The sequence below is a fragment of the Typopeltis vanoorti genome, chromosome 9, assembly GCF_054136105.1.
Source record: "Typopeltis vanoorti isolate ZY-2024b chromosome 9, IOZ_Tvanoo_1.0, whole genome shotgun sequence".
In the NCBI taxonomy this organism is placed as follows: domain Eukaryota; kingdom Metazoa; phylum Arthropoda; class Arachnida; order Uropygi; family Thelyphonidae; genus Typopeltis; species Typopeltis vanoorti.
The window spans coordinates 11,292,519-11,308,811 of record NC_143557.1 but is presented as its reverse complement, the minus strand read 5'-3'; the positions used below and the strand labels follow the sequence as shown (position 1 = coordinate 11,308,811).

The following is a 16,293-nucleotide window of genomic DNA, read 5'->3' as shown; positions in this document are numbered from 1 at the left end:
TTTTATCCAAGGAATATAATAAATCAGCATGTTTACAATAAAAGATAAATTTAGTGTATGATGAATGAAGGGAGAGAAGTATGAGCACAGACACAGTAATTTATTAGGTAACTTTCTTTCACCTTCTGTACTTTTAGAATACTCTTTATACTCTTGTTTTCACACACAAAAAAAAAAAAAACCCTTTCAGAACTACTTCCAGGAAAGATGTCTGCAAACTGTTACTTTGCAGAAAAACTGTTAGGGAAAGAAGTCTCAGATAAGAGTGTAAAGGGGAAGTCTTTAAATTTTATGCTAGCAATAATAACAATAGTAAAACTTCTTTTTTGTTATTCTTTTATATTATACTGTTTCACTGTGCCTCCTGAAAATATAATTTTCAGGAGGCATCTTATTTATGTTGTTTATTAAATGCTAAACATCATCGTGAATAAGAATTGTGAAATTTTGTTTGATATAATCTCATTATTATTATTATTGAGTCAAAATTTAAATTACTTCATGGGATGTTCTTGTTGCTCTCACATTTTTGAAGTAATATATAATTACATTAAAAAGACAAATCATCACTTTAGTGTGCAATAGAGGAACTTGCTTGAGTAAAATATCTTGCAGGTGATTGTTCATTGTGAATGAAAATTTTAATAGGAATTCTGCCAATAAAGAAATACACTGGTTTCCACAAATTAAGGAATAAAGAGAAAAACACTGTAACTCAAAAATTTTTCAATGAATTTTTATGCAGTTCAGTGAAAAGACTGTATAAAATGTGAAAAATAGAAATTAGTTGACAGACAGAAAAGGGATGATATGATTGAGACATACAAATTACTGAAGGATTTTTAGAAGACTAATACAGAGGAAAGTTTTCAGAACAACCCATACATGATACTAATGTACTATAGGTTGATCTACCAACCTCTCATGTATGAGTTCAATATAAGAACATGTCTGGCAGTGGGAGAACTAGGGTCCATCCTTGGAAATTGAGCAATAGTGTAGTTAGCAGGGGTGTCAGGACTAAATCTTTTGCTTGGAGAGTGGTGAATGTGTGGAATAGGTTGTCAGAGTCTGCTGTGGGTGCCATGACTGTGAATGAGTTCAAAGCAAGGTATTATAGTTATTGCATGAATGTTGGATAGTGCTTGGTATGATGTTTAGGGCATTTTACTGATGTACCATAATTAAGACTCAGCTACTTTATTGAAGAAGGAAGCAGTTTTGAGTTTGAAATTTCTGATTAAATGTGTGAAATTTTATTTAAAAGAATGCCTAAAAATGCTTCTTCTCTAATATAGTTTGAATTTAAAGATTAAAACTTTTATCAGTTTTTTAAGAGCTGATTTCATGTTTTTTTCTGTGATACTTGTTTTTTTTACTGATACCACATATTTTTCACAAGATGAAAATGGCCAAAACCAAACTGATGGTGGTAGAGGTGACGACAAGTATGTGAACGGAGATATTCAAGATAGTGGACAAGGTGATCAGGATGAGACAATGGATGATGAAGGTACTATTTGTTTAATTATGTTAACCATATGTGTGTAATTTAGTGTATAAATAAAATTTTTTGCAGTTAATTGAATAATGCTACTGATCCATTTTATTATTGTGAATTCCATGTATAAATTTGAGTGATTTTCTGAAATGGAATACAGTTTAAAATAAATGAAAATTCCTAAATAAAAGGTATTTGCAACTCAGCATTTATTGAACATTTTGAGCATTAGGTAAGGAAAATAGTTTAAAAAGTGTACTCTCACACACCATTAATTTTTGTTTAAAGACATTGAAAATAAGTTAATTGTGAAATAACTTATAAAATTATTAAAAAATAATTACTTATTAAAGTAAAATTTTTCAAAATTGTATATATTACACATACCATACTTGTTACAAAAAATATTTTTCAATACAATTTTTATGTAATGTCAAAATACTGTACCTTCGTATTATTACAGTAAATAAGTACACTGCTTGGAAAGAAGTCAACAGACATCGCCATTGGCAAGCTGCATTGTGCCATTTAATCAGTTGTGTTTGTAGCTGATATAAATTGGAGGAATATGATGCTTACAAGTCAGTGCAATTGTGTCTGGGTGAAATGGCTGCAAAAAGGAAACTGACTGAGTTTGAAAGAGGCATTATGATAGGATGCCACATTGCAGCCCTATCTATTTGGCAAATTTTTGACATGTTAGGCCATCCTAGGTCAAAATCAGTGATACCATACTGAGATGGAAGCCCAGGGATTCAACTACAAGTGCTACAAATGATAGTATGTAAAAACCGTCAACATGTAGGCTGACGTGTTGAATGCAGTGTTCTGGGTATCGACTAGAACATGAATCTGCACAAAAACAGAGAGTCACAACATTAGTTATCATTGTAGGCAAGCAAGCTGCACGTTACCTGAACCAGCGTTGTCTTCAGTGATGCAAAGAGCTTGTACAGCAGGATGTGGAAGCTTGGAAAGCTAAGTTATGGAGCAGCAAATCACACTACACTCTCTCTCTCTCTCTCTCTACCGAGCAGATGGACAGGTGTGGGTGTGGTGGATGTCCAGTGAACTTCTCTTACCAGGTTGCGTGATCCCAACTAGGAGATGGTGGTGTGATGGTATGGTCTTGTTTTTCCTAGTTTGGCCTCGGACCTCTGTTTGTAGTGCCATGAACATTGAACTCAGAGAGGTATCTAAACATTCTGGACAATGCAATGCTTGCTACTTTGTGGCATTTCTACAGAACTGACCATTGTCTCTTTCAGCAAGACGATATACCGTGTCATAAGGCTGCTTCCCAGAGCCCTGATCCCAATCCTATTGAATATTTGTGGGATAAATTGGAGCATTGGGTGAAATCAAGGGACATCTGCCCCATAATAGCCCAGGACCTCATTACATGCTTACAGGAAAAATGATCCGAAATTCCCATTGTCACTATTGTATGCTTGTGGAAAGTGTGCCCTACAGGATTGCTGCAGTCATTTTTCCTCAAACTATGGTGTACATTGGTTGAAGTATAAGCATTACTTTAATAAATTAGAATTAAATTAGATTAAAATTAAATCAAAAGATATAGAACTTGACATTTCACTAGATTTTTACAGTTCACATTATTACAGCTATTCTTGTAAATTGTGTGATCAGTAGTTAAATACTTGCATCCTAAGGATGGTTATCGCTGTTGCACTTGGAGAGGAATGACCTTGAATAGCAAACCGAAATTGATCAGTATTCTGCATGTAGTACAAATTATCATATTCTTGATAATTACTTCTCATCTTTTTACTTGTGTTACCAGAATGTTTAATGTTTCTGTAACTCTCAAGAAAGAGTATTTTGGATTGGAATTTTGTTCTTTGCAATCATTTAATACTGTACTGAGTGACAGTGATCATCTTGAAACATCTTAGTAAATAAATATGACAGGATGAAATTACCAATAATGTGATGATCATTATTACTGATTATAAATAAGTAAATTACAAGTTATAACTCACCATCCAAGAGCACTTCTCCAAAGAAGCTAATCACTGCACAACAGTTTTGCACGTCTCTTGAAAACATGTTTTACTGCTCATCATCCCATTATAAACAAACCATTATTGCATAGCTGTTATTGGGTCAGTGTGTATTGGTGTGTGTAAATTGTTGATGATGATAGTTGTAAAAATCGATAAAATCTAGTGAGCTGTATACTATTTAATCTGTTATTAAATTAATCTTATCACTTAATTTGTTTAAGTGATTCAAATTCATAGTCACTGTAAAGAGTCTGTCCTGCAAGCTTAAGTTTGCATTGAGTGCATTCTTTTTTAAGCTAAAGACTCATTTATTTATTATTATTTTATTTTATTTTTTTAAACTAATTTTTATCTATAGCAAAATGATAAACCCTCTTATTGGCATGACTGCCTTCTGGCTTTCAATGAAATTTGTTAACAAAATTTTAATTATAGTTAAAAAAATGTTTCCCCATTTAGTCATTTCAATAAGACTACATATTTTAAGATTTACTTATGTATTTTATTAAATAATAAATTTTTACTTGTTTCACTGTAATGTTTTCAGAGAGTTAACAAGACTAGAAAAATGCATAATAAAAACTCTGGGAACCTCTAACAAACCGCCACTTTCCAAAATAGTATTTAAGAATTTCCACAGAGACACTCATTGTGGGTGGTCAAACTCCCACAGTCCATAATAACTATCTTACTTGGCCTTGAAAGCATTCTGCATTGGAGCATTTATTATCCACTCTTGCAATGCATTCCACTCATTTTATACTTGCCATGAAAAGAGGGAAAAAAAATTCTCCTTTACACTTCCATATATGACCTTTGTACAGTTTCTAGTGATGACTTCTTATTATTTCATTACCTATTACTCTGTGTAATAATTTCCCTATATATCTATAGGCTCCTCTCACCATATGAATCAATTATATCATCTCTCCTGTCTTCCAGGTTCTGTTTACCACATTTCCATAATCTGTTTTCATAATAAACATTCCATATTTCTGAGATTTAGTTATTTTCCTCTGCTCTCTTACTCTAATGCTTCCTCATCACCCATTTAACCAGCTCACCAGATCTCTTCACAGAAATCCAATCATGTCTTGATCAGTGCCTTATACAGTGAAACAGTTCCTAATCCCTGCTTGTCAGGATTCTTTTATTATAGCAGGCAATTTTTTGGGTAACCACTGCAACTTGCACTTTTTCTCCTGAATATCAGCTCCCTTGCCTCCTTCAATCATATTGCCTTGAGCAAAGTTCCTCTAGTATAATAAACGTGATTTATTTTTTCTGACCGAAGGGGATAACTTTATACTTAGTAACATTGAAGCATTGTCCCTGTTCTTCAGCCAAAGCACCAACATATTCAAATCCTCTTGCAACATAATATTAGAACTTCCTGACATTGCTCTTCCTAATTAAGCATTGTCAGCAAACAACTGAATATATTTTCAAGCCTTGATCTGTATTATTGATACTGTATTCACTTATGTATAATATGTATTCACTTATGTAATTTGCCCTTTTAAGCTTTGGCACTGTATTGTGCAAATTCAATATGGACTTAGTATGTTTTTATTTATTATACTTTTTTTTATTAGGGATGACAATTCATTAAAGCAAAAAAAAAAAAAAAAAAAAAATACAAGTTTTACAAATTTTAATGTTGTAATAAAATCTAAAAACCAATATAGATATTAAAACATACTAACAAAGAGCATTTATTGCTTTTAAAGTTGTTCAACTGTTCTCTATCTCCATAATATTCTGGTCATCTTCTGGTAGTTTTGGGCAATACTAGTGGATATTACAATAATGGATGGATATTTGATTTCATTTCATAAAATTTGAAATGTCAATCTTTTGTCCTCCTCCAAACTGTAGACCCAGTTTAACTCCTTGAACCTGTGAATATTCATTTTCTGCTACCATATCTTAGCTTGAATATGAATTGCCACTGTTCACGTCGAGATTCCTTGTTTTATTTTGTATATGATCCACTCAATGAGAATTTTCTGCATCTGGATATTGAGTTACTATTCTTTGAATAGCGTATTTTCTTATGGTTGGCTCTTTCAGGATATTTCTGTTTCTCCAGAGATGAATGTTGGTTTCCTTGATACTGAATTCTGAACTGCTATCCTGTTACCATTGGATGAAGCTGAGTTTGTTTCTTTCTGTACATGATTCTAACTGCTGTCCCATGGTGGCAGTATATGTTACCATTTGACCAATGGTATTCAGATTTGCAGTAATTCGAAATTTGAATCTCAAATCTTGTATAGTAATTTTAACAACTTCATAACATTTGTTTGCTAACAGCTTGTTAACAAACAAAATGTAATGAAGTTGTTAAAATTACTATACAAGATTTGAGATTCAAATTTCGAATTACTGCAAATCTGAATACCATCAGTCAAATGTAACAATCTATACTGTCACCATGGGACAGCAGTTAGAATCATGTACAGTAATCATTGTATAGTAATTTTAACAGCTTGTTAACAAACAAAATGTTTAGTATCCATTTTGACTGGCTAACGTCTCATGAAAAATATGTTTATATGGGACGGCTGACAAACTGTCTTGCAAAAATTGCATATTACGTTGAAGTCTCCCAGGAATTACACTTGCTATATAGCAAATAGGGCCAATTCAGTTTTCCTGCTTGGTAAACCATCTCTAGTTCACTGTATCTAGGTGACAGTGCTTGTGACTGAGTAACATCCTTTAGTGTTAATTAAATTGACATTTTTTATTTTTACTTCCGTTATGTTTTTTAATGACAATTTCACCATTTTCTTGAAAATTTTCAGATTTTGTGGATAATATGCATCCAGTTTTTGAACTCCTTAGGGAAGTAACGTGCACATTATACATAAGGTGAGGATTATATATAAATGAAAACACCAGTGGTCTTGGAAAAGAACCCTGGTTCCTATCAGTCAGCTATTCCTATAACCAAGCTACCAATTAATTGCCCATCATGCACGAATTCAACAGTAGTTAATTTTTGGTACTTTTATCAAACCCTTCAGCACAGTCCAGAAAAATGACTGTGTAAGCATCTCCTATATGCAATACACTAGTCACCCTGTTATAAAATATAACAAAGTTATTGAAGCAAAGCGAGACTTCTGCTTAACAAACCCATGCTGCTCTCTTGAAGGATTTCCAATCTCATGAATCTGTGTTTGTATTCTCTCTCTCTCTCTCTCTAACCAGCTTCTCTAACATCTTCACCATATACATACTGGCCTATAGTTATGAACACTATTGACTTTGGAAGTGATCACTATTTAGTCTTGAGCAGGATAAAATTGAATTTCATATTGAAAAGAATAACATGTAAGAAAGTTTTAAAGCGAATAAAAGTTGAGCAGCTCTCAGATATGAACTGTAGACTAAAATACACAAAGATTATTGAAGAAAAAATGAAAGAGTTTGAGAACAGGAACCAAACCTTGGAGATTCAGTGGCAAACCTTGAAGAAAACACTGATTGATTCAGCCAGATAGGCATGTGGTGAGGTTGTCTGCAAGGATAGAAAAATCAGAACTCCATGGTGGACACAGGAAGTAAAAGAGGCAGTGAAGGAAAAGAAAAAAGCATATCAAAAATTCCTGGCAAATAAGTAAGCTGGTGCTCTTAGAGAATACAGAGACAAATGTAAGAAAGCTAAACACTGTGTAAAACAAGCTAAAGAAAAGTTATGGGAGGACTTTGGCAAGAATATAGAAAATAAATATCAAGAAGGTGGCAAAATATTCTAGAGGTTGTTGAAGAAGCTCAGAAATGGATGAAGAGAGCTGTGAAAGGAATTGGAGATGATAAAGGTGACATGAAAACTGGAGAAAAAGATATCCTTGAAGTATGGAGTAATTACTTTGAAAAATTGCTAAATGAAACAAGCAGTGATAGCACAATAGTAAAAAAACACTCAACAGGCATACAGTCAGGAATACATATCCATACTTGAAGTAGAAAAAGCCATCAAAGGCTTGAAATGTGGAAAGGCAGCAGGAGTAGATGATATTCGACCAGAAATGCTGAAGTATTGCGGTATAAGTCTTACAGTGACTGCACTGCATAGTTAAGGAGGTGTGGACACAGGGACGAATTCCCGATGATTGGTGTAAAGCTCTCATAGTACCCATATATAAAAAGGGAAATAAAACTGAATGTGAGAATTATAGAGGTATTTTCCTACTGAGTGTACCTGGTAAGATTTATGCTAGTATACTTTAGACGGTTGAGAAGAATTCTGGAAGAAAAGCTCGGCTAAGAACAAGCTGGATTCAGGCCAAATAGAGGCTGTCAGGATTAGATCTTCACTTTACGACAAATAGTCAATAAATCATGGGAATATAACAAAGATCTGTATTTTAGTTTTGTCGATCTGAAAAAGGAATATGACAAGGTGCCAAGAGAGAAGCTATTCAATATGCTACAGTTATATGGTGTCAATGGGGGCATTATATCAATCAATATTTAGTCTGTATTTGAGTTGTAAGTTGGCAGTTAGGATTGAAGGAAGTACAGGAAGATGGTTTAATGTTAAATTTGGTGTGAGACAAGGATGTACATTATCCCCTCTGTTATTCATTAGCTATATGAATCATATGAAGGAAAGTGGTATTAAACCTGATATCAAAATTGGAGATGTTAATGTCAGCTCTTTGCTTTATGCAGATGATGTTATACTTCTAAATAAATCTGCTACAAGTCTGCAAGATTCCCTGACTAAATTGAGTAACTCTTGTAATAGATATGGTATGAAGGTCAGCGATACAAAGACAATGAAAATAGGCAGAATCATTGAAAATGTCAACTGCGTTGTGAATGGAGAACCTGTGGAACAAGTAAAACATTTCAGCTACTTAGGCATGATTTTTAGTTAAGATGGTAAATTAAATATGGAAATAGACAACAGAATCAACAAAGCTGGTATGGTAGGAAGTCAATTGAATAAATTCATATGGAATAAGAGAGAAATTAGTAAGAACACTAAATTAGCTGTATACAAGACAGTGTTCGAACCAGTTTTAACTTATGAATCTGAGAGCTGGGGCAGAAGTGAAGCACTTAACCAAAGACTAGAGACTACAGATATGAGAGTCCTGAGAAAGATTAGAGGCGCGAACAGATGGCATCAATGGCAATATCATATTAAAAACAAGGACATTAGGAAAGAACTTGACATTGTCAACATCCAGGAATGCGTTAGCAGAGCTAATCTTAGGTGGTATGGTCACTTAAACAGAATGGGTGAGGAAAGATTAGCAAAACAAGTGTTCTCCTCCAGTTTGGCAGGAAAACGACCCAGAGGAAGACCAAGATATAGATGGATTGATATGGTACAAAGTGGTTTAAATGATAGAAATATAAGATCTGATAATGTTGGAGTCTTGACAAGTAACAGACTGATTTGGAGGAAAATTGTAGATAGGAAGTTAGTAATGATATAAATTTTTCATGTAGTACTATCATATCCTGTATACCCCTTGAGGGCTTGGCAGGAATTTGATGATGATGATGTCAGTTCTTTTACATGTTTCCTTAATATATGTGGCAATATCCTCATTCAGTCACACACAGCCTTATGAACATTAAGGTTAATAAAAATTCAAAAACACTTATCATTCTTGAAATGTCGATCCTTTGTTCTCCTTCCTATTGTTATTAAATACTACTCCTAACTCCCCTGCCTCTCTTCTACATGATATACACTAATGAAATATTAAATGAACATTTCTGCTCTGTGCTTAGCAGATGTGACTTGTTTTCCATATCTATGCTTTCTTCTACTGTCAACATAATTGTAGAATTCTGTAGAGTTTTACTTTACTATTTTACCCAGTCTTTTTTCAAATGCCAATTTCTCTTCCCTTACTACACTTTTCATCACCTTCCTTGTCTGCACCCTATACACCTCATGCTGTTGATGGGTGTCCTCTTCTTTATACCTCCTCCATAACATCCTCTGAATCTTAAGAATACAATCTAACATTGCATAAGTAATTCATTCCAGACCAAATCTCAGTTACTGCTGATTTCTGTCCCTTTCAGTTGATCAAGTCACTACACAATTTATCATAATCCCCCCCCCCCCCCCAATCTATAATTCTACACAACTGTTTTGTGAAGCTTCTACCTGCCCAGCCACTTCCCACATTCAAACCACATGATCCTTTCTCCCAGTTGGTGGTATCATGGTAACATCTTCTGTTATCACTGTATGGGACAATATCGTTAAATCCAACACTTGTGTCCCATGTATCACTTCAAATTCATGTTAGAGGCAAAATTCATGTTAGAGGCTTAATGAAGTAAAATAGCTGAGAAAGGGTTAAAAAATATTCAATATTTTCGTTTGTCACTGAAACATAATCAGGGAATACAATATGAGACTTGTAACACATACATACAGGCAACACAAAACTAAATGAAACAGATGGACTACAGGCTAGAGTCCTAACTAGGTGGGGGTGCCATCTGTAAGCACCTGTTGGTAGCCCAGGATAGTAACTAAGATCTTGAGATATTAGTGTTTCCCCTGTTTTGGAAAGTTTAATGCAACCATATTTATTTAAATTAGGCTGATTTCTGAGAGCAGCTTCAGATTCCAAAAATATTCTTGATCATATAAATTTACTTTGATGGAGCATGGTGGTCTTTTTCCAGCTGATTTGTGAGCCATAACTAAAGCATGGTCTACAGTTCACTATGGAAATAAAGTAATAAGTCTGCCCTTCATAGATACCCTAGTTACAAGGAGACCAGGTAGATCCTTAGCCTTCACTGTCTATAGAAAATCCATTCACCACACATAAGGGTGAGTCACCCCCCCCCCCCCAAAAAAAAGTACTGCATTATCAAAACCCAGGGCAGGGCAGAATTGATTTACTCTAATAACACTGCACTCACTATTGAACTTAGCCATATACAAAACATCTTTTTCAGCCAGTGGTTACACTTCCCACCACATAATGTGTGGAATGAGTTCGATGGGCGAAAGGACTTATATAAGATGGATGGGTTACATTTGAATGGAGTTGGTGTACGGAGACTTGAAAGAGTGTTGATGAATGATGTGGAAGTGGATGTACAGACTCAGGGAAACTAGATTTATTAAGAGGGGGGGAGTAGATATGCAGACTTTAGGGGGGGAAGTTAAGTGTATGAATGAGTATATTATGCCCGGGCGAGTACGACGGACAACAAATCAGAATGGGATAATTAGTATAAGGAATCAAAGTAGGGATGGGACAAATGGGCTTCTGCGATTCATGTACACTAATGCCAGGAGTATTAGGAACAAGAAGGAAGAGTTTTTGGCCATGGTTGGCACTTCCAGGCCACAGGTTGTCGGTATTAGTGAAACATGGCTGACAGAAGATGATAAAGCTAGTGGGATTGAATGCGATGGGTATAGCGTGTTCAGGAGTGACAGGGTGAATAAAAAGGGGGGAGGAGTGTTATTGATGATAGCTGATGAGCTTCAGCCAAGGAGTATAGAAGTTGAACTGCAGGATGGGGAAAAAAGCACATTTGAGGCTGTTTGGTGTGAGATACAATCTAGCAGAACAAAATATACAATTGGGTGCTGCTATAGACCGGGTGATGGAGTGGATGGTGGGAATAGTATGCATAAGCAAATAGAAGAAATGAATGGAAGGAGGGTAATTATTATGGGTGATTTCAATTATGGTAATATTGACTGGAAAGAGGAGAGGGCACATGGGAGGAAGGAATTGGATTTTATGCAGTTATTAAGGGACAACTATCTACGGCAACATGTATTGGAAAATACCAGGGGGCAGAGAGTGCTGGACCTAGTAATTGCAACTGAGAATGTGGCTGTAACGAACATGACCTTGTTGCCACCAATTGGTGAGAGTGACCATAAGGTCATGACTTGGGAGGTGGCTAAAGGAGTCGAATTTACAATTAAGACAGGGTATATGTGGAATTACCGGGCTGGTAAGTATGACAAGCTTAGGTGTGTGCTTGGCTCAATGCCATGGCATGTAAAACTGCAAGGGCTGGATGTTGATGGTGCATGGGAGGTGGTCAAGAACTGTTTGCAGGAGGCAATGGTTGACTGTATACCAAGAGTCCGAATAATAAATCAGGTAGGGGTTAAATGGATGAATAACACTATTAAGCTTGAGCTGCAAAAAAAGAAACAATTGTGGAGGGAATTTAAGGAGAAGGGTGACCATCAGGTGCATGAACAGTATAAAGCTCAGGCCAGGATGGTAACAAGGGTGGTAAGAAAAGCAAAAGCAGACTACGAAAGGAAATTGGCCATGCAGGCTAAAGAGAATCCCAAACAGTTTTTTCAATATGTTGCAAGTAAAAGGAAAAATGCTCATGGTAGAATGATCTTAAAAAATGCTGAGGGTAGGGAGGTAACTGAATCAGTCGATGTTGTGGAATTACTGAGCGAACACTTTGCAAGAGTATATCATCCAGGTGGTGGCTTTGCGGAAATGGAGGAACCAACAGCTTATACTGGAATTGTGATGAATGAGGTAGAGGTAACTAGTCTATTACAGAACCTCAATGTCAATACATCTGTGGGATTGGATGGTATACCAGCTCGTGTCGTACGTGAAGCGGCCAAAGAATTGTCAGTGCCCTTGACCATTATGTTTAATTTGAGCCTCAGGACTGGGTCAGTCCCAAGGGGGTGGAAAGAGGGGAAAATAGTTCCACTGCACAAAGGTGGTTCCAAGGCTGCTGTTGAAAATTACCGGCCAATCAGCATAACAGGAATCATTATCAAGGTCTTAGAGAAAATAGTCAAGAGGAAAATACAAGATTGGATAGAAGAAAATGGGATACTGTATCGGGGACAGCATGGTTTTGTGAAGGGTAGGTCATGCCTCAGTAACTTGCTCACGTATTATAACACAGTGACGGCTGAACTGGATAAGGGTAATGGGTTTACAGTGATTCTGCTGGACCTTGCTAAGGCCTTTGACAGGATACCACATGGAATTCTAATCAGTAAATTGCAGCATATGGGAATGGACATAGGGTTGGTGAGATGGATAGGAGGGTGGTTGACGGAGAGATATCAGAGAGTGGTTTACTCAGGAGTAGAGTCCACAAGACGGCCTGTGACTAGTGGTGTACCACAAGGATCTGTTCTTGGACCACTGCTGTTTAATTTGTTCATAAATGATATAGGAAAGGATCTGAGAGGAACAGTTCATTTGTTTGCTGATGATGCGAAGTTGGGTAGGGCAATAGTGAATGCAGATGACGTCAAAATTTTGCAGGATGATTTGGATAGATTGGAGGTCTGGGCTAGGGAGAATGGATGTCAATTTAATGTGGCAAAATGTAAGGTTATGCATTTTGGGGTGAAAAGATGGGAGGCAGTTTACTGCATTGGTGGAACCGTGCTCCAGGAAATTGATGAGGCACGAGATTTAGGAGTGTTGGTGGATAAGGAATTGAAATTTAGGGGACACATTGCAAAAGTGGCCAAATCAGCTCATCAAATCACTTGGTTGCTGAAGAATACGTTGACAAGCAGAGACAAGCAGGTTATTGTTCCTCTGTATCGAGCCTTGATAAGACCTCATCTCGACTACTGTGCTCAGATTTGGTCACCTAGGTTTCTTCTTGATGGGGAGGAGGTGGAGAGGATCCAGAGGCGAGTGACCAAGATGATAGCAGGTCTGTGGAATGAACCGTATGAGAACAGGTTGAGGATTTGTGGGTTGCAAAAATTGGTTGATAGGCGGAGGAGGGGAGATATGATTGAGACATTCAAATTACTGAAGGGTTTCTATAAAATTAATTCAGAAGATATTTTTGAGAACAGGGCTGGTTGTGGGAGGACTAGGGGACATCCATGGAAACTGGGCAAAAGTGTGGTTAGTAAAGGTGTTAGAGCTGGGTTCTTTACTTTTAGAGTAGTGAATGAGTGGAATGCGCTCCCTGAGTCTGTGGTGGATGCTGTGACAGTGAATGAGTTTAAGGCGAGGTATGATAGATACTGTATGAATGTCGAATAGTTGTGATGAATATGATTTGGGGCCTCCCTCGATGAGTCTAATGACTCCCTGGAGTTGCCCGTAATAATAATAATAATAATAATAACAATAATAAAAAGAATATTAACATCTCATAGCCACCCACCTCTCTATAACCTCTGGATTTTCGTAAGGTCTACCAGGTACCCTGCAGTTGCAAACTTTCCTGTTGTGGCTAAACAGGCAAGACAACCAACATTAGGGTACTTATTTATTTATTTATCATATGATGTACAGGTCTCAGGATATTACATAAAACAGCATAAAAACAATTGTAAAAATCATATTAAAAGGAGTACAATAGGTTGAAATGATTAAACATCAAAATTAAGAATCAGGAGTCAGAGGTTAATCCTTAAATCCCAGATCCACTCCAAGGATTCTGGGGTCAGTTTAAAAAAGTCCTCTTTAGTACCTGAGAATGAGTAGAGAGGGCACACAAGCAAAATGTGATTGATAGTCTGGATCCCTTTTCTACATTCACAGTTTGGAGTATTGGACCAGTTCCATTCATTTATGCAAGAGATGCTTACATGTCCTGTTCTGATCCGCATTAAAGTGGTCGATACATGTCTAGGGAGATTGAAGTCCTCCAGACGAGATGCTGGATTTGGAAGTACATTGAAGCCAATACTCGCCCCATGACTCGCATAGGTTGAAATTCTGGTCGTTCATTTGTATTGCACTCCTCCAGGCAGGGCATCTGGATTTCAGTCTTTGTGAAGTATGTAAGGAAATGTCTAGGTGGATAGGCAAGGGAACTATTTCCAATTATTTTTGTCCATAATTTGCTTAAGGCTTAGTTCCTGCAAAGTGAGAGAGGAGCTATATTACTGAGAGTTGGGAGCCAGTAGCCACTGGAGCACCATGACTACATATGTTTCCACCACTACAGTAGCTCAGATTCAGCAGACTATGCCTTGGATACCTGCCACAATATCTGCTGTAAAAAAAGCCACATTATTCATTCAAAAGAAATTTCAGTTTGAGAGCTTTTCCTTGAATCTGCTTTTGCTCTCACTAACTATCCTAACCTCATCAAATATTGTTACATTAAAGTGCTTCTTATCTGGGGAACTCACCTGCAGAAAATCAGGCCAGTGACCAGGAACATTTGATCAAAGTCACTAGTGATGTAATTCAGGATTATAGGCCTCCTGTATTTCTCCTGTTCATCATACTCACTCACTTATGTAGTGCATATAATGCATATATTGATACTAGTGTATTATTCCCCTTACGATGCCAATTTAATTTTGGCAAAATATTGGAAATAATAAGTACATTTATTTAGTTTTTATATTATTTGTATTGTTAATTTCCTTAACATTGAGTAATAATCAGTGTATATGCTTGAATGCCAGAATTGAAAACTAATAGCCTAAAGATTTGCATGTTACTTTTTAATTTAATTTGTAAAAGAAAATTTGATGTTAACTCAGCAAGGAGAGTTTGGCCTGACTGCTTTTCTGTCGACAATGAAAAGGTTAATTATGTTAAACCAAAAATAACAGCTAATGTCTAAGTTTGCCTGTAATATTTAACCTACTTGAATTTCCTCATGGAAATATAATTGTACGTAACTTAAGCCTTGGGGAATCTTGGGCTAAATTTAAAAAAAAAAGGGAAAAAAAAAGAGGCAAATTCTTGCTTCCCAGTTATCTTGAAAATCAGACACTTTCAACCATTGTATCTTGGAGTTCTTGCCATATTTAAATTTTTATTGACTTGTTACAATTGCCTTATTTTTGTAGAAGTAGTTAAATTTTTTTAATATACACGATGGCTCCAACTTTGGTGCAAGTTGTTTTTGAGTAGTATTTAACATTTGTTTATTAGGTTTTTCTAACAAATATTTGCATAACTATTACAAAAATGTGCTTTAATTACTTTTCATTATTTGCAGGAAAAACATTTAGAATTGTTATGTATTGTGCACATAAATTTAATGAATGTTTCAGTAATGTATTAAAACTGATTATTTACAGATGAAGCAAGATCAGAAGCAACTTTCCGATTTGTAGTGCCTAATTTTAGTAAGCTTAGGGAGACGTTGCTCAGTTCTCCAACCTATGTTAGAAATCTTCCATGGTAATATAGTTTTTGTCTTTTTTATATATATATATATATATATCATGTAAAGTATGTTTATGTTCAATAAGAAATGAATTATAACAGTGTTCTTTCCCTCCCACCCAATCAGCAAGAATATTTTTTAAGGTTTGCATTTTTTTTGTGTTAACACATGCATGGCTGATTAGAGAACTTCCAGAAGTATTGGCAGGTTTGTAATTGGCTTCAAACAGTAATGCGTTTTGTCATCATGTATTACAAACTATTATCTGAACTATAATTACAAAAGAGTTTTAAGAAAGGCTATTTCATAGCTTTAGTTTAAAAGTTGTATGGGTTATTCTGAACTTCCTAAAGAATAAATGTAAACCACAACTGAGTATTTCAGAAATCAGGGAAAGGTCACAGTTTAATTTAGTAAAGAATAATTATTATACAGGAAAATTTTGAAATAGTTTTGAAAAATTTTATAGTTCAATTTTATGATTTTAGTATATATACTTAAAATATTGACATGTTCATAAGCTTGCAGGTTGTCTGTTTTAAACTGATCAAAGCTGTCACATATTTGATGTTTTTAATATATTTTTGAGAAATTTGTTCACCTTTCTAGGTGATATTTAGAGAGCAAGCAGATGGCATCAGT

At 35.7% G+C, this 16,293-nt stretch overlaps 1 protein-coding gene across 1 annotated transcript in view; it reads left to right on the top strand.

The window, feature by feature from the left end:
- Nucleotides 1-16,293, top strand: part of Usp7 (Ubiquitin-specific protease 7) — a 747,694-nt gene that overhangs the window by 65,203 nt on the left and 666,198 nt on the right. Inside the window, exons 2-3 of the mRNA XM_090397965.1 lie at nt 1,403-1,513; nt 15,563-15,665. Coding sequence (XP_090254091.1) covers nt 1,403-1,513; nt 15,563-15,665 — 214 coding nt within the window. The remainder of the gene's footprint in view (nt 1-1,402; nt 1,514-15,562; nt 15,666-16,293) is intronic.